Source organism: Gobio gobio, assembly GCF_949357685.1.
Source record: "Gobio gobio genome assembly, chromosome: 2".
Taxonomy (NCBI): domain Eukaryota; kingdom Metazoa; phylum Chordata; class Actinopteri; order Cypriniformes; family Gobionidae; genus Gobio; species Gobio gobio.
Genome location: NC_137098.1, coordinates 52,648,883 through 52,675,907, shown reverse-complemented (window position 1 = coordinate 52,675,907; position 27,025 = coordinate 52,648,883). Strand labels below are relative to the sequence as shown.

General features: G+C 38.3%; 4 protein-coding genes across 6 annotated transcripts in view; 2 read left to right on the top strand and 2 right to left on the bottom strand.

The window, feature by feature from the left end:
• Window positions 1-7,554, top strand: part of shroom4 (shroom family member 4) — a 54,170-nt gene extending 46,616 nt beyond the window's left edge. For all 3 annotated transcript variants that reach the window (XM_079810706.1, XM_079810704.1, XM_079810705.1), the window contains 4 exons: window positions 916-1,545; window positions 2,235-2,379; window positions 3,123-3,395; window positions 5,851-7,554. In XM_079810706.1, coding sequence (XP_079666832.1) covers window positions 916-1,545; window positions 2,235-2,379; window positions 3,123-3,395; window positions 5,851-6,138 — 1,336 coding nt within the window. In that variant the 3' untranslated portion in view covers window positions 6,139-7,554. The remainder of the gene's footprint in view (window positions 1-915; window positions 1,546-2,234; window positions 2,380-3,122; window positions 3,396-5,850) is intronic.
• A 2,167-nt stretch (window positions 7,555-9,721) lies between these two features.
• Window positions 9,722-19,057, bottom strand: otub1b (OTU deubiquitinase, ubiquitin aldehyde binding 1b). Its single transcript, XM_079804760.1, has 7 exons — window positions 18,988-19,057; window positions 18,317-18,378; window positions 14,902-15,000; window positions 14,698-14,816; window positions 14,411-14,495; window positions 12,509-12,703; window positions 9,722-11,159 (listed from the first exon to the last, which is right to left on the bottom strand). Exons 1-7 carry the CDS (start codon window positions 19,028-19,030, stop codon window positions 10,962-10,964), a joined length of 801 nt encoding a protein of 266 aa, XP_079660886.1. The 5' UTR covers window positions 19,031-19,057; the 3' UTR covers window positions 9,722-10,961.
• An 18-nt stretch (window positions 19,058-19,075) lies between these two features.
• Window positions 19,076-20,939, top strand: cskmt (citrate synthase lysine methyltransferase). The gene is made up of 2 exons (XM_079804742.1): window positions 19,076-19,252; window positions 19,493-20,939. The coding sequence occupies exons 1-2, from the start codon at window positions 19,165-19,167 to the stop codon at window positions 20,170-20,172; spliced, it is 768 nt and encodes a 255-aa protein (XP_079660868.1). The 5' UTR covers window positions 19,076-19,164; the 3' UTR covers window positions 20,173-20,939.
• LOC307118266 (PC-esterase domain-containing protein 1A-like) lies at window positions 20,451-26,886 on the bottom strand (the record flags this gene model as incomplete). Its single annotated transcript, XM_079803839.1, has 8 exons — window positions 20,451-20,545; window positions 20,631-20,759; window positions 24,805-24,891; window positions 25,086-25,320; window positions 25,652-25,802; window positions 25,894-26,126; window positions 26,612-26,691; window positions 26,829-26,886. 8 exons carry the CDS (start codon window positions 26,884-26,886, stop codon window positions 20,451-20,453), a joined length of 1,068 nt encoding a protein of 355 aa, XP_079659965.1.
• Window positions 26,887-27,025: the final 139 nt, after the last annotated feature.

Sequence of the window (27,025 nt, the reverse complement as noted above, 5' to 3'; positions counted from 1 at the left end):
GAGACCCCACGAGGTGAGATCTTGCATGGAGCCCCAGTCCGAGGGAGATTGACAGTCATGTTTAGCTTCTTCCATTTTCTAATAATTGCTCCAACAGTGGACCTTTTTTCACCAAGCTGCTTGGCAATTTCCCCGTAGCCCTGTCCAGCCTTGTGGAGGTGTACAATTTTGTCTCTAGTGTCTTTGGACAGCTCTTTGGTCTTGGCCATGTTAGTAGTTGATTCTTACTGATTGTATGGGGTGGACAGTTGTCTTTATGCAGCTAACGACCTCAAACAGGTGCATCTAATTTAGGATAATAAATGGAGTGGAGGTGGACATTTTAAAGGCAGACTAACAGTTCTTTGAGGGTCAGAATTCTAGCTGATAGACAGGTGTTCAAATACTTATTTGCAGCTGTATCATACAAATAAATAGTAAAAAAATCATACATTGTGATTTCTGGATTTTTTTTTTTTAGATTATGTCTCTCACAGTGGACATGCACCTACGATGACAATTTCAGATCCCTCCATGTCTAAGTGGGAGAACTTGCAAAATAGCAGGGTGTTCAAATACTTATTTTCCTCACTGTATATATAAATGATTTATATAGATCAGTGCTCAATGCCCATCTTGGTGAGTTTTAACGTAAACACAGTCGTAACCAGCTCACAGGAACAGTGTTTGGGATCCATGCGTGGGTCAGGTCTTAAAGGGACAGAAGTTATTTATTATTCAAACTACAAAAAGACAAACGATCACTTACGAGCACACATATTCTGAATGCCTTCGGCAGAATTCAAATGAGCCATTTTAATCTAGATTAATTCCAAGATTACAGAAAAAACTCTTACTGCACCTATACTTCTGAATGGTTAATTGCATTTTAAATGTACTTTTGAATAAATTGTCTTAATATCTGCCCTCTTTTAGAAAACCTTTCCATACTGCTGCAGTGTCAGAGGAGCCTAGAGTCACACAGGTGAAGCCCATCTTTCCTGAGCATCGAGTTGAGTGGGACCGATCCAGTCCTCACTACCCTGCACAGGGCACTACCAGGTTTCTTGAAATCCCAGAGAACAGCTTGTCAGCTGGGCCCGTGTATCCAGAATCCTACTTCTCTATGAATAACAACCACTTGCTGCCCCATCAAGCAGGCTTCCCTGGAACAGCCCACAAAAAACAGATTATTTCCTCCCGCAGTCCCAGCATCATTGAAGATGGAAACCTGCCCCTGGAGACAGACATCGATGAGATCTGTGAGAATGAGCGAGCAGGAGAAGTTCAGAGGAGGGAAGGAGAAGACAGGGTGGAGATGCAGGGTTTTGCTCGGCCTGTTATGGTGCTGGAGACAGACATTGACAACATGCCTGAGGAAGGGGCTCCATCGGCAAGAAGCATTAGAGGGCCGAGGAGCTCCCTGGTGGACTCCATTCTGGATGATGATTATGGTATATCTAGGAAGGAACTGATTGGAGAGTTATTTCCACACAGTGTAAACACACAGATGGGTGGAGAGAGCTGGAGAGGGGGCTACCCAATCAGCGGAGGAACACTAGAGAGGTATGACAATCTTCTCACTTTTTTGAGCGTTAACTTTCCTTTTCTTAACGTTTATGTTTAAATGCCATGATGGTTATGGTTGTCATGGCATGCTTCGGTACGGAGCCCCTAAAGAGACATGGTGATGAAAAAAATATGAGATGGGAGAAAAAATGTTTTTCAATGCTTCGCGTTCCCTCATAAAAACTTTTGCATTCCCCAAGAAACTTTGCGTTCACTCACAAAACCTTTGCGCTCCGCTCCCTCCCTAAGACTTTTGCGCTTTTGTGTTTCTCAGACGAACACAAACTTTTTGCGAGCAAACGCAAAGTTTCCGGGGGGAACACAAAACATTTACGCAAAAGCTTTGACTTATTATTATTTTTTCTCATTACCATTTCCCTTAAGGGGCTCCGTACTTCTGAGTATTCTAAAAAAAAAAATAATAATAATAATAATAATTGGAGTACATTTTATGTGAAAATAATGTTTCAGTCTTTCAAAAACATGATTCAAAATAATCATGTTTAATTTAATGTGTTACTAGCCATTTCTTTGTAATTATTTGTGAAATGTATGAATTTTTCAGTGAAAATGTATTCTACACATTTTTTCAATGTATTATATTTATTATATTATATCAGAAAGATTGTTACAGTACCTCCACCTTCACTATTTTTCTCCTGAAATGTCAATGACCTTTTTTCTAGGCCCTCTAGACTGGGAACATCCACAGCACAAGCGTCACGATCAACTTGTTACGACACATCAGCTGACAATGCGCAACTTCTTGCTAAGATTCGAGAGATCTCGGAGAGGAAAGAGGAGGAGGAGGAGGAAGAACTCAATTATAAGGTGAAAGTTTTGCTTATTACAAGCTTTGTAAATGTAAAGTCATCCAAGTTCATACAATTTTTCACTTTCATGTAATTTCAGATGTGGCCCCAAAGTTCATGGACACTTGAAATGTTACTGAAGTACATATGAAACTTAAACAATTGATACTTTGCTTTTCTTAGAGCTAACTCACTTTCCTGACCCTTTTTTAAAGTTATTTTTATAACTCAAGATGATTTTTTTGGATGTATGAAGTCGGTTCCTATGAAGAATTAGGAGTGCATCTTTAAAAAATGACTCTTATCAGTTTATTCATTGGAAACCTGAATTGGGGAAAAAAAAGGTTACTATTAAAATGTACACACAAATAGCCCTGTATTGATATCGTGTTCAAATGTAGTTAAGTAAAACAATAAATTAATCTCTGTTAAGATTGACAAAAAATATTTTAGTCAATCTTTGTCACCATATCTGCATTTATTTATTAATTTATTTAATAAAAAAAAAAATGCAGTAATGTTGTAAAATATTTTATTTATAATTTTATAATTAAAATTGTTATTTTTAAAATGCAATTTATTCTTGTTGATGGCAAAGCTGAATTTTCAGCATCATTACTCCAGTCTTCAGTGTCACATGATCCTTTAAAAATCATTCTAATATGATGATTTACTATTTAAGAAACACTTCTATAAATGTTGAAAGCAGTTGTGCTGCTTAATAAACAAACACGCACTTATAGTGAATGTTTAAATTTACAGAAGCAGCTGATGGAGAGCCTTCGTAAAAAGCTGGGTGTCCTGCGTGAGGCACAGAGGGGCCTGCAAGAGGATATTCGGGCCAACACTCAGCTGGGAGACGAGGTGGAGAGCCTGGTTCTTGCTATCTGCAAGCCCAATGAGGTGGACAAGTATCGTATGTTCATCGGCGACCTAGACAAAGTGACCAGCCTGCTGCTATCACTTTCTGGGAGGCTGATCCGCGTGGAAAGTGCCTTGGACTGTGTTGACCCAGAGACCGGCCACCACGAGAGGGTGAGGAGAGATACAGTATATTGTTGCAAAATGTAAACTGTATTATCACCCAGCGATGTATATTAATGTCGGCATAATCAGGACCAAAGCATGCACATCACCGGCAAAAATATGCTCAAAAGTTGGGTGCGCGACAAAAGAGATAATACAAAATAATACAAAAAATAAAGTCATGTAACACAAAGGCAACAGAAAAATACAATCTACTAAATGTGAAAGTCAAATTGTTAAAGGGTTAGTTCACCCAAAAATGAAAATTCTGTCATTAATTACTTCCCCTCATGTGGTTCGACACCCGTAAGACCTCCGTTCATCTTTGGAACACAAATGAAGATATTTTAGTTGAAATCCGATGGCTCAGAAAGGCCTCCATTGGCACAATGCACGGTTCACTCTCAAGACCCATAAAAGTACTAAAGACGTCGTTACAAAGTCCATCTCACTACAGTGGTTCTACAATAACTTTATAAAACGATGAGAATCGTTTTTATGTGCAAAAAAACCCTAAATGAACGACTTGTATAGTGATGACCGATTTCAAAACACAGCTTCATGAAGCTTCGAAGCGTTATGAATCAGCGAGTCGATTCATGATTCGGATTGCGTGTCAAACTGCTGAAATCAGTTGACTTTGGCGATTCAAACCGCTGAATCGACTCAGCATCATGAAGCTTCGAAGCGTTATGAATCAGTGTGTTTTGATATCGGTCATCACTATACAAGTCATTATTTAGGGGTTTTTTTGCGAACAAAAACTTGTCGCTTCATAAAGTTATTGTAGAACCACTGTAGTGAGATGGACTTTGTAACGACGTCTTTAGTACCTTTTATGGGTCTTGAGAGTGAACCGTGCATTGTGCCAATGGAGGCCTTTCTGAGCCATCGGATTTCAACTAAAATATCTTCCTTTGTGTTCCGAAGATGAACGGAGGTTTTACGGGTGTCGAACGACATGAGGGTAAGTAATTAAAGGATAAGTTCACTTTCAATAAACTTTTGCTTCTAATTTACTCACCCCCTTGTCATCCAAGATATCCATGTCTTTCTGTCTTCAGTCGAAAAGAAATTAAGATTTTTGATGAAAAGATTTCAGGATATTTCTCCATATAATGGAAGTCAATAGACCCCAAACGGTTCAAGGTCCAAATGAGAGGTTCAGTACAGCTTCAAAAGGGCTTTAAACCACATCAAACGGTACCAGACGATCAATAAGGGTCTTATCTAGCGAAACGATCGGTCATTTTTTTTTTTATAAATAAAGTTTAAGTCTTATAAGCACAAATGCTCGCCTTGCTCTGTTCAGTGATGCGCGCTCGTGACGTAAACGCAATTACGTTGAAAAGGTCACGCTAGACGCAGGCGGAAGTACTGAGTCAGTATTTACAAATGAGCGGAAGGAGGACCGTATCCACATATTCAAACGTATTTGCGCCTGCGTCTAGCGTGACCTTTTCAACTTAACTGCGTTTTACGTGACGGACAAGTGGATGACAAGGGGGTGAGTAAATTATAAGCAAAAGTTTATTTGAAAGTGAACTAATCCTTTAATGACAGAATTTTCATTTTTGGGTGAACTAACCCTTTAAGTATACTTTTAATTGTCTGACGAAGAGCCTGCTTGCTCAAAGCGTAACCTGTGTGTGAGTCTATTCAAAATGTTTGCATATTTTTGGAGTTGTTGTGTGTCGACTTTTTTCTGTTTTTTTTTTTTATAATGTTGGCATGAAACCAAAATTGCAATAATTTTCTTCCCTACTGTGACATATCTGAGTGAAACAGCTCCTCGGTTAAGAAAATTTTTTATGGCGGGACTTGATTTTGTCCATCGGGAATTGATTGAATTGTTGTGGTTTTCTATTACTGTGATGTCATGTGAATGACAGGTTGTCCCGCCCTCGCGCCAGTAAACATGTCACTGCAAGAGGAAGGGGAAGTGATTTTGATTTACAAATTATGAGAGCGCACAAATTAAAAAGTAATTTGCACAAATAAATAATTTATAATAAATACTGTAGTATTCCATAAAAAATGAGTGTTGACCATTTTGATTTCATGGTGACTTTACATCCAACTTTACCTGCATCCAACACATCCAACTTTACCTGCATACTGCACATACAATACGGTACACAAATGTAAAGCAATATATACAATATAGCATTGATTGGTTGTATCGCTGTAAAATACTTTATCGCCCTGCTCTTATTTGCTAAATGCAACTATAAGGCTGTGTTGCCAGGTTTGCGCAACAAAACCAGCCCAATTGCAATTCAAAACCCACCCAATCATTAACAACATGATTTTCAGGAAAGCTGCTTTGAAACAAGATTGCTATACAAATCAAATTCACTTGACTTGAGATGCAGTAACATCTCTCTTTTTTTCCTTCCGCATGCTTGCATTCATTGATTTGTTTAACATTTTAATTCAATGGCTATGTCTCGGTGTGTTATAGCTACAACTTCTGGAAAAGAAGAAGCAGCTGCTGGGGCAGATGGGAGAGGCTCAGGAGCTCAAGGAACATGTGGACCGGCGTGAACAGGCTGTTGGCAGGGTGCTGGGATGTTGCCTGACCCCAGAACAGATGCGTGACTACAGTCACTTTGTGAAGATGAAAGCGGCCCTACTGGTAGAGCAGAGGCAACTGGATGACAAGATCAGGCTCGGCGAGGAGCAGCTCAGGGGACTTCGAGAGAGCCTCGGCCTGGGGCTAGGGTTCGGTCTGGGGTATGGGCATTACTGAGAAGTGCTTTAAATAATAGACATTATTTTAAGATTACTGTGTGTATGTATAACACGATTTGAGTGGGACTGAAAAGACCTTGTACTGCAGTATGGACATTGCATTGACACGACATTTGAGTATAGAAGAGCACACTTACCACAGAATGATTTCGATTAAATTTACATCACTACTTGAAGTTGTCTGTTAGGACTTCAGCTGCACTAATAACCGTTCAGTAAAGTTTGCGCTTACTCAGTTAACCTCAGACACCGCCAAAGAACGCATGTGTGCGTATACTTCTTACCGAATACAGCTGGGGGAGTGTTCATGCACTGCTATTTATTTATTTATGCGTGTATATAATCATACACGCAATATATATATATATATATATATATCTCTGTCAGTAAATTAGAGAATCCTGGATTCAAGGTCACATTGCTTTAACAATAATTTACAGCCTTACTCTGCATATATCTGAGTTCATTCCACTCTTTGGCATCATAAACTGTTTCGTTTCAAGTGGTTTGTTTTGTGAAGTATTTGTATGTAAATTGAAAACGTGTACATAGTTGATGCTAATGTGCGTCTTTAAGTCACAGAAGTTTCATTCTGTCATAACTGGAACTTTTCTTAAATTAAACATTGTGGCCTATTATTGCAGTGTTTTCAAGAAGTGACCTTTTTTATACTTAAATTTGATATTCAGTTTGCCTTCTAGTACTTGCTACACTTTTTTAAGATCATTATTATTGCCAAAGATAAAGTGTTTGTCTTTGTGAACATTAGAATATAAATGTGCTGTGCCTGTTTTGAGGAGTTTTGAGAAGACCAGCCTTGCCTTACCAAAGCCCTTATATAGAAGTTCCCTTTGAATAAGAGTTTTTTAGTCAAATCAGATGCACTGTTTAACCTTGCGTATCATCTCACACGCTGACATGGCAAATTTTGAGGCAATTGCTACTAGATTCCCTTTACTTTTTGAGAAACTGGACATTTCTCTCGAGAGAAGGAGAATGCTGCTTCATTGACCATTTACTGCCTTTAAAGGGTTTTTTTGTTTTGTTTTGCAAAACAAGGAGCTTGAGATGAAGATTAAGGAGAGATTTAGAAGAGTGATATATAGTTGATTTGTATTTGAAGGGTTTGCTGTATAGGAATAAAGAATGAATGTATGTATTTGGTTTCAAAAATGCAGACCAAGAAGGCAAAGGTGCCTTTGTGCTTATTTTTGCTGTTTTTTTGTTGCTTTACTTTGTATAAACGTTATAGTTTATTTACTATAAACTCTTGTTCACTTGTTGTATCATACATTGTAAACAGCTTAGCGCTGGAGATGAAAGGAAATATTTGGTCTATTGATAATTTCTTTCTTTTTTGTGATTGAAAAGATTCATTGTTAACATGTACAATTAAAAAACATATCTTATCAGGGTTATGCCTCTTTTTTTATTTTATTTTTTAATACGTTTTGCAAGTTCATTACACACTTAGGGATTTGACATGCTCTGTGGTGTTGCATGATATACTCCAAAACTATTTTAAACAATATTTTGCTAATTCATTTAATTATGCACGAAGAATTTGGAGGCTGTGGAGTATGTATTTTGTTATTATTATTTTTTTTTATTATGCAAACAGACAAGTACAATATTTACAAATGAGAAATTAGATTAAAATTACATAGACCAACATACATTATGGTCAGTACGATTTGGGTATATGTTTGTGTGTTTGTGTGTGTGTGTGTGTAACTATAAGTGTAACTGGGTGTGGGAATGGAAAAATATTTGAATAAAGGAGCAGGTAGGGAAGTACAACAAACATAACCAGAGTAAAAAATAAATAAATAATAATTTTAAATGACAATAATAATGATGAAGATAGTAATAGTATCCCAAAAAAATAAATACATGGAAAATGGGGTATGAGGAAGGTGACAACAGCAAAAGTAAAAGCAATAGTAATAATAATAACAATAATAATAATGATAAATCAAATTAATAAGAAATAAGTAATAATAGTATTAGCAGTAGTAGTAATGATAAACATATTAACAAATATACTCATTTCATCCGGAATGAGGGGGAGGTTAAAGGATCAAGAAGAGGACAAAAAAATAAAAATAAAATAATAGTAGTAAAAATAATAATGGTAATATTGATACAGACATTAATAATAAGGTATTATATAGCTGCCTCTGATACCCCTCATGGCCATGGCACAGGATAGACCCCAGCCAGCATCATATTGTATTTTTTTTTAAATACATTATAATCACGTTGTCACTGTTTGTTTATAACCTAAATCATTTAATATTTGAACCCTAATAATCATTGTTTGAGCTGCTTAATAGGTTAATAGATTGTCCTTGCGTAACTAATTAACGACGGTATTGATTGGATGGAACATGAGCTTATTAAAACTACTTGGCGGGAAACGTAATTGTATAAATAAGACGTGCATTGCTTATTCTCAACCATTGACTACATGATGTTTGGCCTTGTACGAGCACTCAGAAGCGCAAGATGTACACCGAGTCATCATGCCGTTACCCAGCGTTGCTACATTACCTCTAAAGCTGCGAAAGGCAAGGTCGGCGCGGTGGTAAGTCCAACGGGAATAAAGGGAGGGAAGTCCGAGTAATTTACATGAAATAATTATTTCGAATGTGTTTTAGTTAAAAGAAAAACCCTATCAGTTCTCTTACATCACTACATAATTTGTACTTAACCGTGCTAATCATATGTTGCCGCTCAATGCGTTTTTGTTCGAAAATGTCTGTTCAGATTATTGCAGCCATGATTCAACTAATTTAGAATCTAAATATAATATAAATTTAGCTTCTGAAATGCGGTTACATTTTTGTATAGAGTTGTTTTAATAACAAATGTTGAGAGGGGATTAGTGACGCGAGTGCACGTCCATGTTTGCTCGCACGCGGATTTTCTTTGACTCTCGCTCACATATTGCGCGCGCACGATTCTCTCCGTGCTCTTGCACTAGTAAAGCCCCTGTGCTGTTATACACATTTACTCCACTTATATAATCAACTTGAGTGAATTAATTCGGACTCTGGGTGTGCAGGTGTTGTTGGGCTGTCGTTTTTGCATAGTTTGTGCTTGCTGTTCAGTTAAACGTAGCAAACTTGCAGCTCCAGAAAATAAAAATTTATATATTTATCTTTCACTCCCATGGAAACTAGCATGTATAGAATACAATTTGATAATCAATAAATTGAATTTATACCTGTATATACGTTGTAGCTGCTGGCGCCATCTTGTGGTCAGACGCGGGAATTAATTCGACGCGCGATGGAGATTCTCTAGCTTTTGAGCGTAAATCAGTTGTACACTCGTTATTGCAGTGAATTGTGGGATTGAATGAGTGCACTCGATAACGTCCACTATGGGTTCGGACACCACTACAAATGGCTGTCCCTTCAAATAGTGCCCTATTTAAGGGTATAGTCGTGGGGCGATTTCGGACACAGCCCTGGATTAAACGCTTTCAAGTTATTATAAACCAGAATCAGAATAGACTTCCACGAAAATGCTACATGGAATCTTACTGGTTGAGTGAAATGCACAAGGAATTCTTTCGAGAATCAAAGAAGGGTCTTTTAATTTCTTTACAATTTTAATACTTAACAATATTAATCAAATGTATCTTAGAAATGACTCGGAATGGGGTTGCTTGGATGGTTTGTACGTATAAATAACCTAGTCTGTCTAACTGCATCAGTACATTGTAAAGTCATTACAGGTCAAACCTCTTTGAATGATTTTATTTCTACAAACATTTATATGGCTCTTAAGACATGCTGCATATAAAAGTTCAATGTTCTTACAAATCAAATGCCTCTACTGAATTTAAAATCATTGCGATTACATTTCAACTGGAAGTGACGATACATAACAATTGTTTCATATTGAATCATACATCAAAATAATGGCAAGAATCAAGAACTACTTGGATGTATTAATTTTGTGAAACTGTTCCGACTAAAAAATGAATACATTAAAAAAACTTTGTTTACAAATTGGACATTTACATGAATGCATGCATGGGTCTATAGTTTTTCATACTTGCATCCTTTTTTGCAAATATTGTGTATTCAGGCATATCTCCTTCCAACACTTTTAGGAGAGTGTATTTGTGATGGCCTTTCTCTTCGTTTCTATCCTTGGTCCGGCTGGATGGATCCTGTCCAACTCCTCTAACTCCCACAAGAAAAACCAATGAAGGAGAATGATGCCTCCAGCTGGAGATTAGACAAGTCTTTTGTAGTGTAATGGTTTGAGTTGTACATGTTACCCAAACCTATCATCAGACTGTATAAGGCATAGAATGTAAATGTGCACTTAAAACATTGTGCTGTTTAAGATTAAATAAAACTGAGTCAATGGTGGTCATTCTGTTTGTTACTGGCTTAAATCCACATCTGATTCCTGCCTCAGTGTCATCACATTCACAATGAAGGATTTCTGCAACCACAAATTCACTTTAGTCATGCAAGTTGGAAGTCCCTTTAATAAAACTCATGAAAGGCAGTATAACAAAGGAAAAACACTAAAAGCAAGTTGACAACATTTACAACCACAAAGCTACTGTACAACCCTAATGCTGCTGTTCGATGCAGTGTCAGTTTTTTTTTTTTTTAGATTAAGAGCATTTTTCATCTGTACTGAAGAGAGAAATTCATTTTGTAATGGGAGAACTGAGTGAAAACTGTGATTTTAATCATAGCAAAGCCTTGCATACATATGTATGACTCAACTTGGCTGTAAAACTGGGATGGTTTTTTTTTTTTTTTGACAATGGAACCACAGAATAGAGTATCACTTATACAGGATGTCATAGTGGCCTGGGCGGTAGAGCAGGAAGATGCGTGGCTCACTTCCTTCAGGAAAGATATGATTGTTCACCGTTCCACCCTCACCTCTGTCCATGTATTCCACTAATATGGGCACGTTCAGTGCCTGTGCTAAGGCTATAATATGAATGTGGTCGCTTTCTTTCGACATGGGTTCCACCTCCTAAAAAAACAAACAAAACATTGACTATTAGGCCAAGTATAATCCGTAATACCATGACTTAATATAGCTCAACGGGAGCATTTAAGCATAGGCACCTCGACATCCACGTAAACATTCACCACGTACTTTTTTTTTTTAAAAGGTCCAGAAAAGTCTGAGTCACATGTAGAATTAAAATCTAAAAGTCGGTAACATACCAATGTCTATCGCTTATGAAATATTTGAAATCTAATCCTAATGAACTAATTCAAATATACACTGAGCCAAAACATTATGAAGAACATGACTATCATGTATCAACGCTACACATTAAGGTCTGGGTAGATAAGCAGATGCTAAGCAAAGGATCAATTCTCGTAACCAATGTTTTGGATTCAAGAGAAATGGGCAAGAATAAAGATATGAGTGCCTTTGACATAGGGCAGGTTGTTATGGCAAGGCAACTGGGTCAGGATATCTCTGAAAAGGTAGCAAGGTTTTTGGGTTGCTCCCAGTCAGCAGTGATCCAGTGAGGCACAAACCCAAAACCAGTGACAAGAGTGTTGAGCACCCAAGGGTCATTGATGCATGAGGGCAATGAAGGCCATCACAATTTTAATGATGGTTATGAATGGTAGCTGCAGACCAATTAAGAGTGCTTGTGATGACCCCTGTCCACCGTCAAAAGCACCGATAATGGGCACGTCGAGCATTAGAACTGGATCATGGAGCAGTGGAAGAAGGTTGCCAGGTCTGATCAGTCAAGTTTTCTTTAGCATCACGTGGACGGCCATGTATGTATACCGTTTACCTGGGGAAGTGATGGCACCAGGATGCACTGTGGGACGACGGCAGCCAGTGGAGGGAGTGTGACGCTCTGGGCAATGTTCTGCTGCTACTGCATTCGTCTGGACGTAAATATGACACGTGCCACCTACCTAAACATTGTTGCAGACCAGGTACAACCCTTAATGCCAATGTTCCTTGATAGAAGTGTCCTCTTTCAGCAGGATAATCACACTGCAGATATTGTTTAGGAATGGTTTGAGAAACATGATGTATTTCCCAGATCTCAATCCAGTTGTAGCATGTGTGAGATGGGCTGGATCAATGGCAGCTCCACCTCGCAACCTACAGGATCTACTGCTAACGTCTTGGTGCCAGATACCACAGGACAGCTTCAGCTGTTTTCTAGAGTCCATGCCTCAGCGGGCCGGTGCCGTTTTGGCAGTACACGGAAGACCAACAGCATATTAGGCATAATATTAGGCCATAATGTTTTGGCTCATCAGTATAGAAGCTCCATTGAACAGGACTTTAACATTTAAGGTGTCAAAAACAAACTAGCTCACAAGTAATAATCTTTTCACCTGCTGGCAAAACTCTTTGACAGACCGGCCGCCCTCTATGAAGTGCTGAAAGAACACATGCTCCCGCTGCAGGTATCCAGAGGTGAGAAGTCTCAGGTAAACCACTATGTAGTCGGACACGCTCTGGTCATTGAAGGAGTTAAGCAGCTCTCCAAGTGATTGCTGCTTTTCACACTGCTCAATCAAGTCCATGAACTGACAAAGGAGAGAAACCACATTGAGCATAAACTTACTACACAGACAGTATGATTCAAGGAAAATTACAGGATTTAAGCCTTGAGTTTTGAATATAAAGGCCTGTTCACACAGGGACGATTTTCACGCACGTTTAACGCCCGTGACTAAACAAAGGGCGCTAATGTGAGTGTGCACACTGACGCGAAAAACGGCAGGCGTAAAAGCGTCATTTTTAAAAAAAAAACGCCTCAGGTTCGTTTTTTTCTTTTGACGCGGCGCGTTAACTGGCCGACCAATGAGATCGCCGCTTTTGTTCACGTGCCTGGAGCTGCTGAAGTGACAGTAAGGGCGTTTTCACACCTGAAAGTCCGCACCAAGGTCCGAACCGAAGTTAATGTTTTGATACTTTTTATATATTCGGTTAGTTTTGGTTTGGTTTCACATTGCAGCGGACTAAAGAACTTTACATGACGCACTTGCGTCCACTCGTCATCATCTATGTGGGCTGCATCTGGACATTGATTGGTTTGTAAACGGACGTGCGTCTGACATCAGCGTCTTTGACAAGTTGAATGAACGGACGCATATCGTGGTTGCCACTATTGAACAGTGCGCATTACTTTACTATTTTTTTATTTGTTACGTTTAAAAGTGGACATTTCAAGCTTTATATACACATATTTCTCATGTTTGTGAGGCAAGTAGCCTGCTGAGTTTCGGTTTATTTGAGACGCGCTCAAGTTCATGTGTAAAGCATGTGATCGCTCCCGTGATTATTGTCTGCTATAGACTATTTGCTTCTTATTTATTAAATCCAGGCAATTATCTGATTAAACGTTGATTAAAATTAAGATACAATTTATACAAAACGAAATTCCCATTAAAGAAATGCTTTCTAAGCAAAATCATACAAAATTTCGTTCAAAATTATTTCTGACTTTCTGTCTACTGACATATTGCGCATATTTTCACTTTTCATAATCAATGTAGCCTAGATTGAATTTAAAAATAACGTTATAATATTTAAACATAAACAGGAACTTCCTGTAAATGGTCTGAAAGTCCAAACCATACAGAAAATGCTTTCACACTAGAAACGAACCGAACCTTTGTTCAGTTTGATCCGGACCGAGACTACCTCTTTTCGTCGGACCAAATTTCGTCTGTTTGGTCCGGACCGTGGTATGGGGGAGGTTTCACACCTGCAATTTTGATTCGGACCAAACTGAAAAGTCCGAAAATCCGGACCAAACAAGGTAGTTGTGAAAACGCCCTAAAACACGACTTGGTGGCGCTCAAGCACTAAACGGTCTTGCCGAGCATGCATTGATACGACGAAGAAGTAGTAGTAAGTAGACAAAGAAGAAGATGAGCTGCTAATGCTGCTTGCCAGTTAGTAAAAAATGTGTGTGAATGGTTTTGGCCATAGACATAATATGTCTATGGTTTTGGCAAGCACGTAAATACTGTCTCTCTTCTTCTGTGTGACAAGCGAGTGTCAGAAGCGTAAAGTGCCACAGCACCACCTTGTGTACCGGGAGCGCATCTACTGAATTTGCACGTTCACTCTGCGAATCGGCCGGTGGAAATCGCTTGGGTGTGAACATTCAAGACGCGTCGAAAAACCTCACGAAAAACGCTGGCGATAAGCGTGCGCGATATTCGTCCCGTTGTGTACAGGCCTTAAGAATGCATTATTTTTAAATGATACGATTTTCAACTCACAGTGTTGTGAAAGTCCTCAATAGTGAACTCAGTGAAGCCCTGGTTTACAAGGTCCAGTTTGCTCTTAGCTGCCACAGCTTTGAACCTATAATGCCAAAAATGAGAACAGAATGATTTATACATTCAGTGAACAATCACAGAAAGCAAAACAATATACATAATACACAAAATTGCACTTCACAGGAATAAGGTTGCAGCTATCTCCTGAATTAGTGTATAATTTCCACAAAAAACAAAAACAAATGCAATGGTATCTGCTCTAAGCAATCCAAAAACAGTAAAACTACCTTTGCAGCTCTTTGCTGTCTTCCAGTAGTGTCTCCAAATGTGCAAATCCAAAAGCTCTGTAAAAACAATTTCCATCCGGCCGTGTCTTCCGAATGTGCGCATACTTTTTGTGAAGGTCCTATGAACAAGACACATGTAAGAGAAACAGTTGTACACAGAAGGTTTCGGGCACTTGCCAAGAAAGCTCATGAAACTGTAGTGACCTTTATCTTGAGCTGGTAAATGATGTCCTCTGCAGCATATTCGCCCTGAAGCACAGAGAGATCTTGTATGTCCGACACTAAAGGGTTAGTGGTGGCTATCTATTAAAACAAAACAATTAGAAGGTTAGTTCATTTACTCACCCTCATATTGCTCAAATGCTGTGTGACTTTTTTAATTCAGTGGCATACATAACGGTTCAGGTCTCTTTTCCAAACAATGAATTTGGGGTGTTTTAGTTATCGTTCTTGTTGTCAACAGGCCTTAAAGGTGCAATAGTTCATCTTGGAAATGCTAACTTTAGCCAGCTAGCATTGAAAGCACACAATCCCACCCTCCTGGCTGCAAATCGCCCTTCAAAGCCATGCCTCCTCCAAAACACATGAATGTGAACAGACCAGAAAGCAAGACGACCAGAGACAACGTTATTGGATTACATCATGTGTCATTCACCTGGGAGAAAACTTTATAGTACAGTGAATAACAGTACTACAATCAGGCCCGGTTCCAGAATCAAATCACAGAGGGTGCTTCTGAAATTACTGAGGGTGCTCTAGTAAAGTGCAGGCTAAGCAACGGCTCCACCATAGCAGTGTACAGTGAGAAATGTATGATTATTTTTTTTTAGCTACGAGTCATCACTTTTACCAATAATTGGAATTTCAAAAATATTTTGCTACAAATGTTTGTCTATTAATCTGCCTTTGCATTTCTTTAATGTTATTTAATGCAATATTTTGTTTGTTTGGAGCATAAAAAACAAATGGATATTTAAAAAAAATAATAATAATTCTATGCTATATCCTCTGCTCTGTACACCAGAACTATTTATTGAGAAAATTAAAAGACAATGGGATTTGTTGTTTCATCCATCAATCAATTTTTATGCTTCAAGCTTTTTTTAAATCTAAACTTTGTATATAGATTATTCTTAATGTTATGAAAGATAACAGAATAATTTGATATACCATTTTACTTTATACAATGTGTGTAAGCATGGCCATAAATGCCATTCCCATTGTATGCAATGCATCTATACACTGTATCTAATTTGCATATTAAAGGAGCTGTATGTAGGACTGTGGCCAAAACTGGTACTGCAATCACTTTCAAATTACTGTAGAGCGGTGTATCCCCTCTCCCCCTCCCCCTGACTCGAGGTTGCCAGATTGGCTGCAGGATGCAGCAGGAACATAGGCTGCTACACGGAGCTTTCAATGGCAAGTGACGAGTCGTACACAGTAAGTTTTTTTTTCTTTCTGTTAATTATGTTTATGCTTCAAGAGCGATGTTTTGTGAAGTAATTATGAATCGCAAAAATGTACTAATGGCGATTAGCCAAATATAATCGTAAATATGAACGCTCGTATGTGACAGTACATTCCCACATGAAAAAATACTATAGTAAAATTACAGCAAAGCTAAAAAACATTAGCAATGGTCATACAGGTCAACTTGCAGCATGTTTTGTCCACTATATATGCGAAGAACGAATGAGGAATCATTTTTACTGAGGTAACGTTAGGCTACTGTCTCAAATACGTTTACACGGTGCTAATAGGCGTGCTAATGTTGTTTTCCTCAGCGTCCCAGCATAATGACAGAGAAACGGGCTCTGATAATGCATTACTAATGTTAGCAATGACGACTCGCCGCTTTTATTTACCAAACAATTCCTTAACGTTACCTTTTCAATTCAATGACCCACCTCTTCCATCTGCGCTAACCTAACGTTACTTTGCACGAACATGCATATCTTTGTTCGACTGTCATGAATATTTGAAATGTCAATTTACATTAAGTACAAGTTAGCCAAACATAGATGAACCTTACCTGTCCAGGAGAAAATTAGCAACGTTGGCATCAGTCTTCAAATTATTCTCCGTTTTCAGCCGTCTCTATCTTTCAAAGGCATCTCAAATCCTTGTTTTATTTCGGACACTGTCACAACGTTTTTCTGATTCATAACGAGGTCGTTTAGGTTTCGTAAAGTTAGACATTGTTTATCCAAAAAGTTTGTAGCTGCAGCTGTGGTAACTAGAGCAGAGCGGGCAACCCGAATGCAGAAACACTACTGACTTTATGATTGGTAGATAGGTGGAGGGTGGCGCTTCAGGCCAAAACACAACATGTCAACATCAACATCAGTTGAGGGCTGCAACTTCACTTTTAAAATGACAATATCTTGGCCGGACAACCGTTGTCAGTGATATAAATATTTGAAATTAACATGATTTCTTAATGTCTAGTGACATATCAGGGCCATTTTATGATTAATTGAAATACATTTCTTACATACAGTTCCTTTAATATTTTGGGACAATATGTCATGTAAAAAGACGTGTAATAATAGTTTCATAAAAATGTCTCGTATTACATAAGAATATCCAGACTTAAAACTGTGTATGCATGTCGCTAAATAATGTCCTCTACAGAGGCAAAACCTCTATTTTGGGTCAGTATGATATTTCTGTCTCATGCAGAGTGGCATTTATATTTAGATGTCACTTCCGAAACTTTGGCCGTCGGTCCTCTTAACAACAATAGTTTATTCAATTAATTTTATAGACTGTAGCCTCGAAAGTGAGCCAAGATCGCTATATGATCACTAAAATGCTGTTGCTTTGTCAGTTAATCGCGATCTCACAAAGTTCTGTTATAAAAATGTCAACAATAAATCTCTTAAATCGTTTCTTGACTTTGTTTGATAATGAGAAGTTTCATGAGCCTGCATTAACTCAGCACTGAATAAAAACTGAGCTGTGAGATTCTGACTAACTTAAACACCTCTGATCACGTTCAAGAGATCAACTGCGATTGGCTACATTACTCACCACGCTGCAAAAACACATTGTAAATGGATGCATTTGACGCTCTCCAGAGCTCGGACACAAATTTGCAAATCTACCAAATCGGTTTCACCAATATTCTTACAGTATCAACTGAGGGTGCTTTTGCTAACATTTGAGGGTGCTTAGCAACCGGGCCTGACTACAATAACGAACAAACCGTTTGCCTGCCATTCTCGCTCTGCACAGCATACGTGAATGCGCTGATGACATGATGTCTGCACGAACAGGCTGCACAGTGTTCTGCCAACACACGTTGACTGATAGGGAACACATGCTATCATTTCATTCGGACCGAACACAATGATTGAACGAACATTTTATGGTCCTATGCCTTCCACAGACAATAATATATTAATAAAATACACTTAGACCGCTTAACACAGTGATTGCTATCAGGATATGAGGAGATTTTCAACCAGCATAACAAAAAATGTTTCTGCATAGAATCCCCTACTGCACCTTTAAGGCAATTCCATTTAATGATGCTAATGACAGAAATGACATGCTTCAGCTTTAAATTGTGGATTGTTCAAAGCCATGGTATAGGTTCAGAAGATTCCCTCACCTCTTGCTGAATGCGGTCCTGCTGTGCCATTATGGCTTCATCGTGTGCGAGGCAGTTTACTCCTAAAAAAATAGATTTTTAGAAAATATTTTTTTTAGAAAAGTTTTAGAAACCTGACACACAAGAACTGGATCATACAAAGTTGACAGTGATGACAGTTGGTAATGCTGGAGTTTAGTTATTTCACCTCGCTGATTCTCATGCCTTACGATCCGACGTAATGTAAACAAAGTGGTGTGTAATGAATGAACCATAATCTAATCTAACCGAGTATCCTAAACGTCCATAACGGTTTGGTATACAACCAAAATACAAATATATACACCACTTATCTTCTAATTCACAAAATTAAAATAAGTGAATATTACAGTATACAGCTGATTGGCAAACAGGGCTACTATTCAATTTAAACTGAGAGCGTACATTTTTATTTTAGTAAATATTTTCCTAACGAAAATTTGACAGTGTGCAAACAATGAGCCCAGACTGTTTTTTAAATGAGCCCAGAGTCTTTGTATGGTAAATGCTTCTGCTCTGCATTTCTTCCTTCTGCTCGTGCAGAAGTCAAAACAGATTATTTGCTCTAATGCAAGCTCCCTCGTGCAGACGTTTTGTTTACGCGTGCCAATGACCTATTAGACTGCACGAGGAAATGTTATTTTTGCACTTACCCTCCATCTCTACCTGTGATGATTCCTGCTGCTCATCCGCCATCTTGTTTGAGTTCTTCACCGCCCCCCTTTTCTCATGTACACTTCCGGGTTGTGTCATTCAGTCAGTCACAAACACATGCTGCCAGTGTTTTGGTTGTTCTTGAATGTCTTTACTTAAGCCGGGTATTTAAAAAAATGTTATCATTTAACAGACTTGCAGTGTCGCTGAGGACCCTTCAAAAGCTGACGGAGGCTCACAGATGGCACCATACTAGTTTGACAAGTAATGTTACGTGTTTATTTTATTTGTCCAGAGTTTCACTTGGGTCTAGAGATTCACTTTGATTGACATTTTTGATGACATGGATTTCCGTGTTAAGTAATGGCACGATTAGAATACACTTGTATTTAACATATATTAACCAAATGCTGCAAAACCATTTCCAAACAAGCTTGTAAGTTAAGGGGGAAATCATATGCATTTTTATTGTATATGCTAATTATGTATAACCTGTGTTCACAGATGAGTTGATTGAAAATATGGACAAAAAGGCAACATGGGACAGATTCTACACAGAAAACGGAAGCAAAGGCCAATTCAAAAATTTTGAATGGTTCTTTGGATTTCACTCAGTCAAGGACTTCATTCTTCCTGTACTTCAGACCATGTCTCATTCCCACAGTGGCTCATTCAACATCCTGGACATGGGTTGTGGCACATCTGCATTAGGACCCTGTATCTACAGAACTTCGCCGTGTGCTGTGAAGGTTACTTGTGCTGATATCTCTCCGGTGGCAGTGAGACTTATGGAGAAGCACACTAATTCTGCATCAGTACAGCCATGCAACCCATCCTCCGCTCTTGCTTTCCTGGAGCTGGACTGCACAAAGTTGAGAGGACACTTTAGGACCAGAAGCCTGGACATGATATTGGACAAGGGTACTACAGATGCTTTAGTTAGGTCTAAAGAAGGTCAAGTTAAGGCTGGACATATAATGAGGCAATGCTTACAGGTGCTGAAGCCCTCAGGGATTCTCTTACAGTTCTCAGACGAGGATCCTGATGCCAGGCTTTTATGGCTAGAAAGAGAAGTTAGAGGAGCAGAACAGACAGCTGATGTAGGAGTTTACGAGGTGGGGGAATTGAGAGGGGTCAGCTATTTTTGCTATCAGATTTCTCCTTGTACTAGCCCCAACTCTTAAAATACAATGCATTCCAAATGTTCTGCCTTCTGAAATATATAGCTCACTATGTACAACTTGTCAAAAGCCTGTTTATATTATTTGCATTAGATGAACAAATAAAATCAATTACACACTTTTGTAAAAAAAAAACTTTATTTAAAAAACAAAAAGTTCACATTCTGTAGCATTACTTTTAGAATCAACACTGAATTAAAACAGCATCATTTAAAACAAAATATGAATAAACAGAATTTAGTGCATAGTTTAATATGTACACAGTACCCCCCTGAAAAACTTTAGTATCTGTAGGGATGTTGTCTCTCGCGCGTTTGTGGCCTTCGGCGTTTCTGCTTCATGACCAAGTTGTTCACCGGCCAGTAGGGGGCAGCAGCTGCATTGTTAGCGCCTTAAAAACATTTTAGGGCAATATCGCATTAATATTAGATGCTAATGATTTGAGAAAATAACATCTGTACCTCTATAGAAGGTTTCCATTTCAAAGCTCTGGTAACCTGCAGTCATGTGGGGTGGCAGATCATCATGGCAGTACTGTGACCCGAAGCCATTGAACTGCCTCATCCTTTGGCCCTGTGTCCAGACTAGACCTGGAAGATGAGAATAAAATGGTCACTTTAACATTAACAAAATAACCAAACATGACTAAAAACTACATTCCCCCAGTGCTTTCTAAAAGTTGTACAAATAGTGGTGGAGTCATGAGGATCATTACGCTGGTTAAAAGGATAGTTCACCCTGAAATGAAAATAAAGTCATCTTTTACTCACACTGCTGTTGTTTCAATGCCCTTCTATGTTTTTCGGACCTCAAAAGGAGAAATTTTGAAAAATGTCCTGCACGCACTCCACCATATAATGGCAGTGAATGGCGACCAGGCTAAAACTTTACAGATACAAAAGTTTCAAGTAATGATACAGTGAGATGCGCGCCATATATGGAAAGTGTTCAGGAGACATGCTATAAGAAACATAACAAATATTCATTCAAAATATTGAGCTCGGACGTTATTCTGTGCGCGTTCCTGGGAGCGCGTGGGAGCCATATGCGAGTCCTGGGAGTGCAGCAGCCGTATGCGAGTCAGCAGCCGCTCTCAATGTTGACATGACAACCGGTACACAACATTCACTTCAGGTAGTTTACCTTATTATTAGTATAATTGTATTATTTCTTAATATTTACCTTATAGAAGAAACAAGTCCCGTTTGTTTCTATTGAGCTTGATTTCTCAAAATGGTGCGTGTGTGTGCTTATCCTGGGTGCCATGAGAACAGTGCGAGATATAGTAAGCATGAGCGGCTGCTGACGGCTCGCACGCTCTCACAGGAACACGCACAGAGTAATGGCCGAGCTCAGTGTTTTGACTAAATAAGGTTTCTTTCTCGCAAATCCTTATAGAGAGAGAGCGTATTTAGGCTAGGGCTGGGACGGTATGGATTTTTTCTTACCGCAGTTGAAAAGCAAGAAATTCCCGCGGTTCAGCGGTAAACCGCTTTAAAGGGCTCCCGCTCGACTTTCGCGCACAGCCGCACACGCACACACAAGCGCAGGCAATTGAACATAATAAGGAACATGTTTATTTTACATTTATTTTTTCACGTTTAGAACAGGAACAATTAGAACAGAAATGGAATGATATCTGAAAAAAAAGTGCTGGAAAAACGAAATCTAGACTAGACCATGGTTTACATCCCAGCCTTCATATTTTGCTGAGAGAGCAGATCAGATCACGACTGACAGATCTGAAGATGGAACAGCATAAACAAAGACAAACAAACACATTTTTATTTATCGGTAGGCTATTGATCAGAAATATATATTTATTTGTTTATTTATTTCCAATATTTTTAATTTCAGATTACAGTCGTCGTCATCAAACAATCACTTAATGACTTTCGCGCACACCCGCCCATATAATATAATATATTATTTATATTTATAGTATTTATATTTTTATATTACATATTTTTAAATATTCAGGCTATTAATTTACATTTACAATTTACATCTTGTGTGCGCTTTTGTCTCAGTGGTTAATGAAGAATAACGAAGGCTCAAGGCTATTTAATTTAACAAAGTGTAGTCACTCGCTGCTCACACTACCTTGATTGTATATTATGCTACTTTTATTATTTATATTTATTTTTTATATTTATATAGGCCTATATACATGTTATATATATTATTTATGTAGGCTAATATAAATATATTATATATATATATATATATAAATAATTATTTATATTTGTTATTAATATTACATAAATAATTTTTACATATTATATTAGGCATATTTTACATATTTATATTAATTTATATATAGGCTATATGCCTCTCGTGTGCGCTTTTGTCTCAGTGGTGCTATTTAACGAAGGCTATTTAATTTAACAGTGTCGCTGCTCACACTAGCCTACCGTGATTATACATTACTTATTATATACGTTTACATATTCATATTAATTTATATATCTCGTGCGCTTTTGTCTCAGTGGTTCAAATATTTAACGAAGGCTATTTAATTGAACAAAGTGTCGCACACTACTGTGATTGTATGCCTGCCAGACGGATATCTTTTTCGATAGCATTTTAATGAAATTGGAATTTCAGAATCACATAGCCAACTTATATTTAATTGCCTACAATAGATTATTTATTGATTATATTGAATGAAATTTCGCAGGCACAGTTTATTTGTAGTCAATCTTTCCCAAACAGAGTTGGAAGAGAGTTAAAACTTACCAGTACTAAGGCAGGTCCAGCTCAGTTTGTTCTTTCTGAAGCCGTGTTTTTTTTTTTGTTTTTTTTTTCGCCAGCTATGGGGGAAATCGGTCACCAGCGGTCGACGCAAACCCATGCGTTCTTCTTCTGCTTTCATGACTTCTATCTCCCTACCCGCTATTGTCGGCTGCGCAACCATGTGAGAGAATGGTGTTAAGCACGTGCAATTAAAACGTGCACGTCCTGCTTATGCGCCTGTATTTTATGCTTTAGTAAAATGAAATTCAAATTATAGGCTAAAAGACATTACACAGGTACAAATGGAATGTTATAATGGAACATTGCGCTCCCCAACTCGCGAAAGGTCGGATTTGCTCCATCTTTTGATTAAGTTTTGTTTAGAAAACCTTGAATCCATATAAGACACACGTCATTAGACACAATCCATGTCATTAGAATCAATTAATCCATGGAATTAGACACAACGTGCACACGTGCAGGCCAATGTTTTTTTTTTTTTTTTTTTTTTTGCGGTGATGGCGGTGACAATCTCAGACCCGCGGTAGGCGTCACGTGACCACGGTATTGCGGTAATGCGGTAACCGGCCCAGCCCTAATTTAGGCCACGCCCACACCGGGGGGGGAAAACAATCCAACGCTCTCCATTGACTTTGCATTGTGGGAGGCTGCCTCATTGTCATTTCGGACTTATAACAAAAAACAGAACTATGTCTAAAAGCTGATATGTGACAAGGTGTACAGCAAACAAGCTAAAAAACACAGAAATAAGTTTTTATAAGCAGTCGACCCAAAAAAAAACGAGCGTTTAAGAAGATAAAAGTGGATACAGGCAATACGAAGTGAAGCTTCAGCAGGAAGGATGAGTACATTTTGGGATCCTGACACTCAGTATGTCTCAGTATAGCTGTGTGCAGTGTGTGTTGTTTCCCCCCCGGTGGGCATGGTCTTCAGATTATGACACGTGTCGCTCTGTCTCTATAGTATGCCTCCTGAACACTTTCCATATATGGCGCACATCTCACTGTATCATTACCAGAAACATTTGTATCCTTTTTGTAAAGTTTTAGCCTGGTCGCCATTCCCAGGGTGAACTATCCCTTTAAGTGAATTCTCTCAAGAGTGGCTTACCATTGTTACCATTGTTGTAGTGGATGGCGGGCATCACAGGTGGATAAAAGCATCTCTGGCTGCTATAGGAATCTGTTAAAAAGACATGTTTTAAATTGTGAACGTTACTTTGAGGGAGAGAAAAAAATAAAATAAAATCTGTGTGGCAGGTTATTTATACTATTGAAGGGGGTGGATTCTGAAATCAACTGCCGCTTCAATATATGTATATATCCTAATGAGATTTATAATCTAGGTCTTAATATTTATTCTCATACAAATCTAGTTTATGATATTAATCAATCAACAGAACTACTGTTTGAGTGCTTATTCTTTTCATATGTTCTCTAAAGTCTGTATTTGGCCTCTGAGGAGTGACCGAGGGTCTAGCAACAGCTAGGAGTGCAGTAACAGTGCCTACTCATTCAGCCCGGCTTCCAGAGATGAAATATGGATTTGTCTTTCATTTGTTGCTTTTATATACACATTTTAAATTATATTTTATTCATTTTTTTTTATTAATAAGATTTTAATTCACGTAACTTCCCTCACTAGAGAATAAGATGATTATTGTCTGTACCTCTTACTGAGAGAAAGTACATGCTATCAGTATGTTTTGGTAAAGTTTCTGGTCAGAGCTAGAGCTCAACCAACTCAAACCTTGAAGAAGCTGTCTATATATCTCTCTCTCTATATATATATCTATATCTATATCTATATGATCAATTATTGTTAAATAATAAAAAAAATACACATTTACTGAGCCCAATTTTTTGGTTGATAATGTACCTTGATTGCGAGAAGGAGCACTTGAGGTAGCCGTTTGCCAGCTGTGGTTCTCAGGTAATGGTGGATGCTTATCTGCATTAATCTGGTCTGCAAAAAAAAAAAAAAAAAAAAGACAAAAAAGAACAAACATAAAATGGTGACTAAATGTTCCAAACATATTTAGGCAAGTCATTAATTACAAATGTGATTATTTGAACTGTTTGGTTGGTAAAGATAGAAACTTATTTTGCAGCTTTAAACCTCAGCTAACCAACGGCACCAACTCGATCTGCATTTCTCACCAAGTTTTGGCAGCTCCACACCCCATGCCTGAGCAACATGCTCTAGGAGCAGGCCTGTGATCTTTCTGTGGGCGACAGAATTCCAGTGTACATCATCGTGCATCCGGTGTTGCAGGCTGAAGCGAAACTGGAAGTGCAAATCCAGCACATCAAAGCCGAACTCGTTGGCAAGAGTGGCTCCAAAGTAATTGGCTTCAATCACATCGAATCTTAAAGTTGGACCCATGTGTGCAATCTGAGTTTGTGGGAAAGATGAAAAAGGATTATTGACTCATCACTGTTCGTGAGGGTTCATCCTGTACCAAGTTAAAGTTCTGTTAATTTATATAGCTCTTTAACAGCCACATGACTGACCAAAGTGCTATACAAAGGATCAGACGAAAGGAAAAAAATATATTATATATATATATATATATATATATGATAAATAAAACAAAGTCTGGCCCCAATTTATACAAAACTAGATGAATATATAGAATAACACCAACAAACAAGGTAAAGACATTATAAAAATACAACAAAAACTATAAAAGAGATTTGCTCTAGCGCTCTTTTTTGTAACCCACCTCTGGGACCAGGAAACCTCCCGCGATCTTCTTGCCCAGGGGCATGGTCATGTTCCACACAACCAGGCTCTCTTCTGGCAAAATGCTCTTAAGCTTTCTGAAGAACGTGTTGAGGTTTTCTCTATACTCCGAGGCCCATTTACGGCTGTACCTGTGCAGTTTAGTAAAAAATATGTTAATCAAACAAATGACATGCTAAATATCTTCTGTCTGTAGCAAGCTGTAATGACGAGCACTCCTACCTGGATATATCCCAGACACAAGAGTTGACGATAACCAGGTCTGGTTTTATGCCATGGTCAAAGTCAGCTAGGATGCTCTCCATGTACCGTGAGAAAACTTGAGTCACAAAATAGAAGCGGATCAAGTGGTGATCCGTGCGGTACTGTCTCACTTCTCTGTACTTGGTGCCGTTATTCATCTGGCCGAACTGGCCACCTTCCACCAGGCAATCCTGTTCAAACGAAAACTCACCCTAGGAAATATGGGTAAGATAGATCCATCATCAGACACTGCTTAATCAGGAAACTCCATACAGGATAGGGAATATTCCTATCCTTCACAATTCACATACACAGCAGCCTAATTTGCTCCCATATATTGATTAAGTTACATGAAATAATACAAATGATCAAAAAGGTATATACTATAGGTTAAGTCTTCAGCCAAAATATCTATTGGACATGGTACCTGGTTTTTAGCTGGTCATCCGATGGTCGACCAGTTACTATGTCCCAAAAACTAGCATGACAACTTTAAAATGATGTGGCCAGCTGGAACTGCAGCTGGTCTAAAATGGCCTAACGTTACCGGTTTACACCAGTTAAAAACAAGTTGCTATATTGGCTACCAAATATAGCATCTTAATCTGGATTTTTCCAACAAAACGTAAATGTAAAAATCTAATGTTTGAACGTACATTTTAGGATTAGTAAAAGGAAAGGATATTCAGATACTGACCTTGGTTTTTAACTGCGATAAACTTAAATACGCGTCTCTCTGTAGGATTAGGACTAAATCCTTGTAGACAGAGCGCTGAACTGGAGAGAAAATCAAGTTATTCTTTCAAAAAAATCAATTATTCTTGTTTTTTTTAAATCAAGTGTAGTTTAGAGTGGGGAATCACAATTCACGAAGGCCTATAACAATATTAATCTCAGTCAGTAACGTTACTCACTTGAGTCTCCTAACACCACAACAAACTTGTTGTGGAGCAGTTGAGCCACAGGCCTCATCGTGCCGTTACCTGCCTCACATTGAAATCAGAGTAACGTTTGATTGAAGCAAAACACACGTAAACTTTATATTAACAAATGACAATTCGATACACGTTGGGCTTGAATCGTTAACAGCGGGTTTCCTTTTATCAAACAC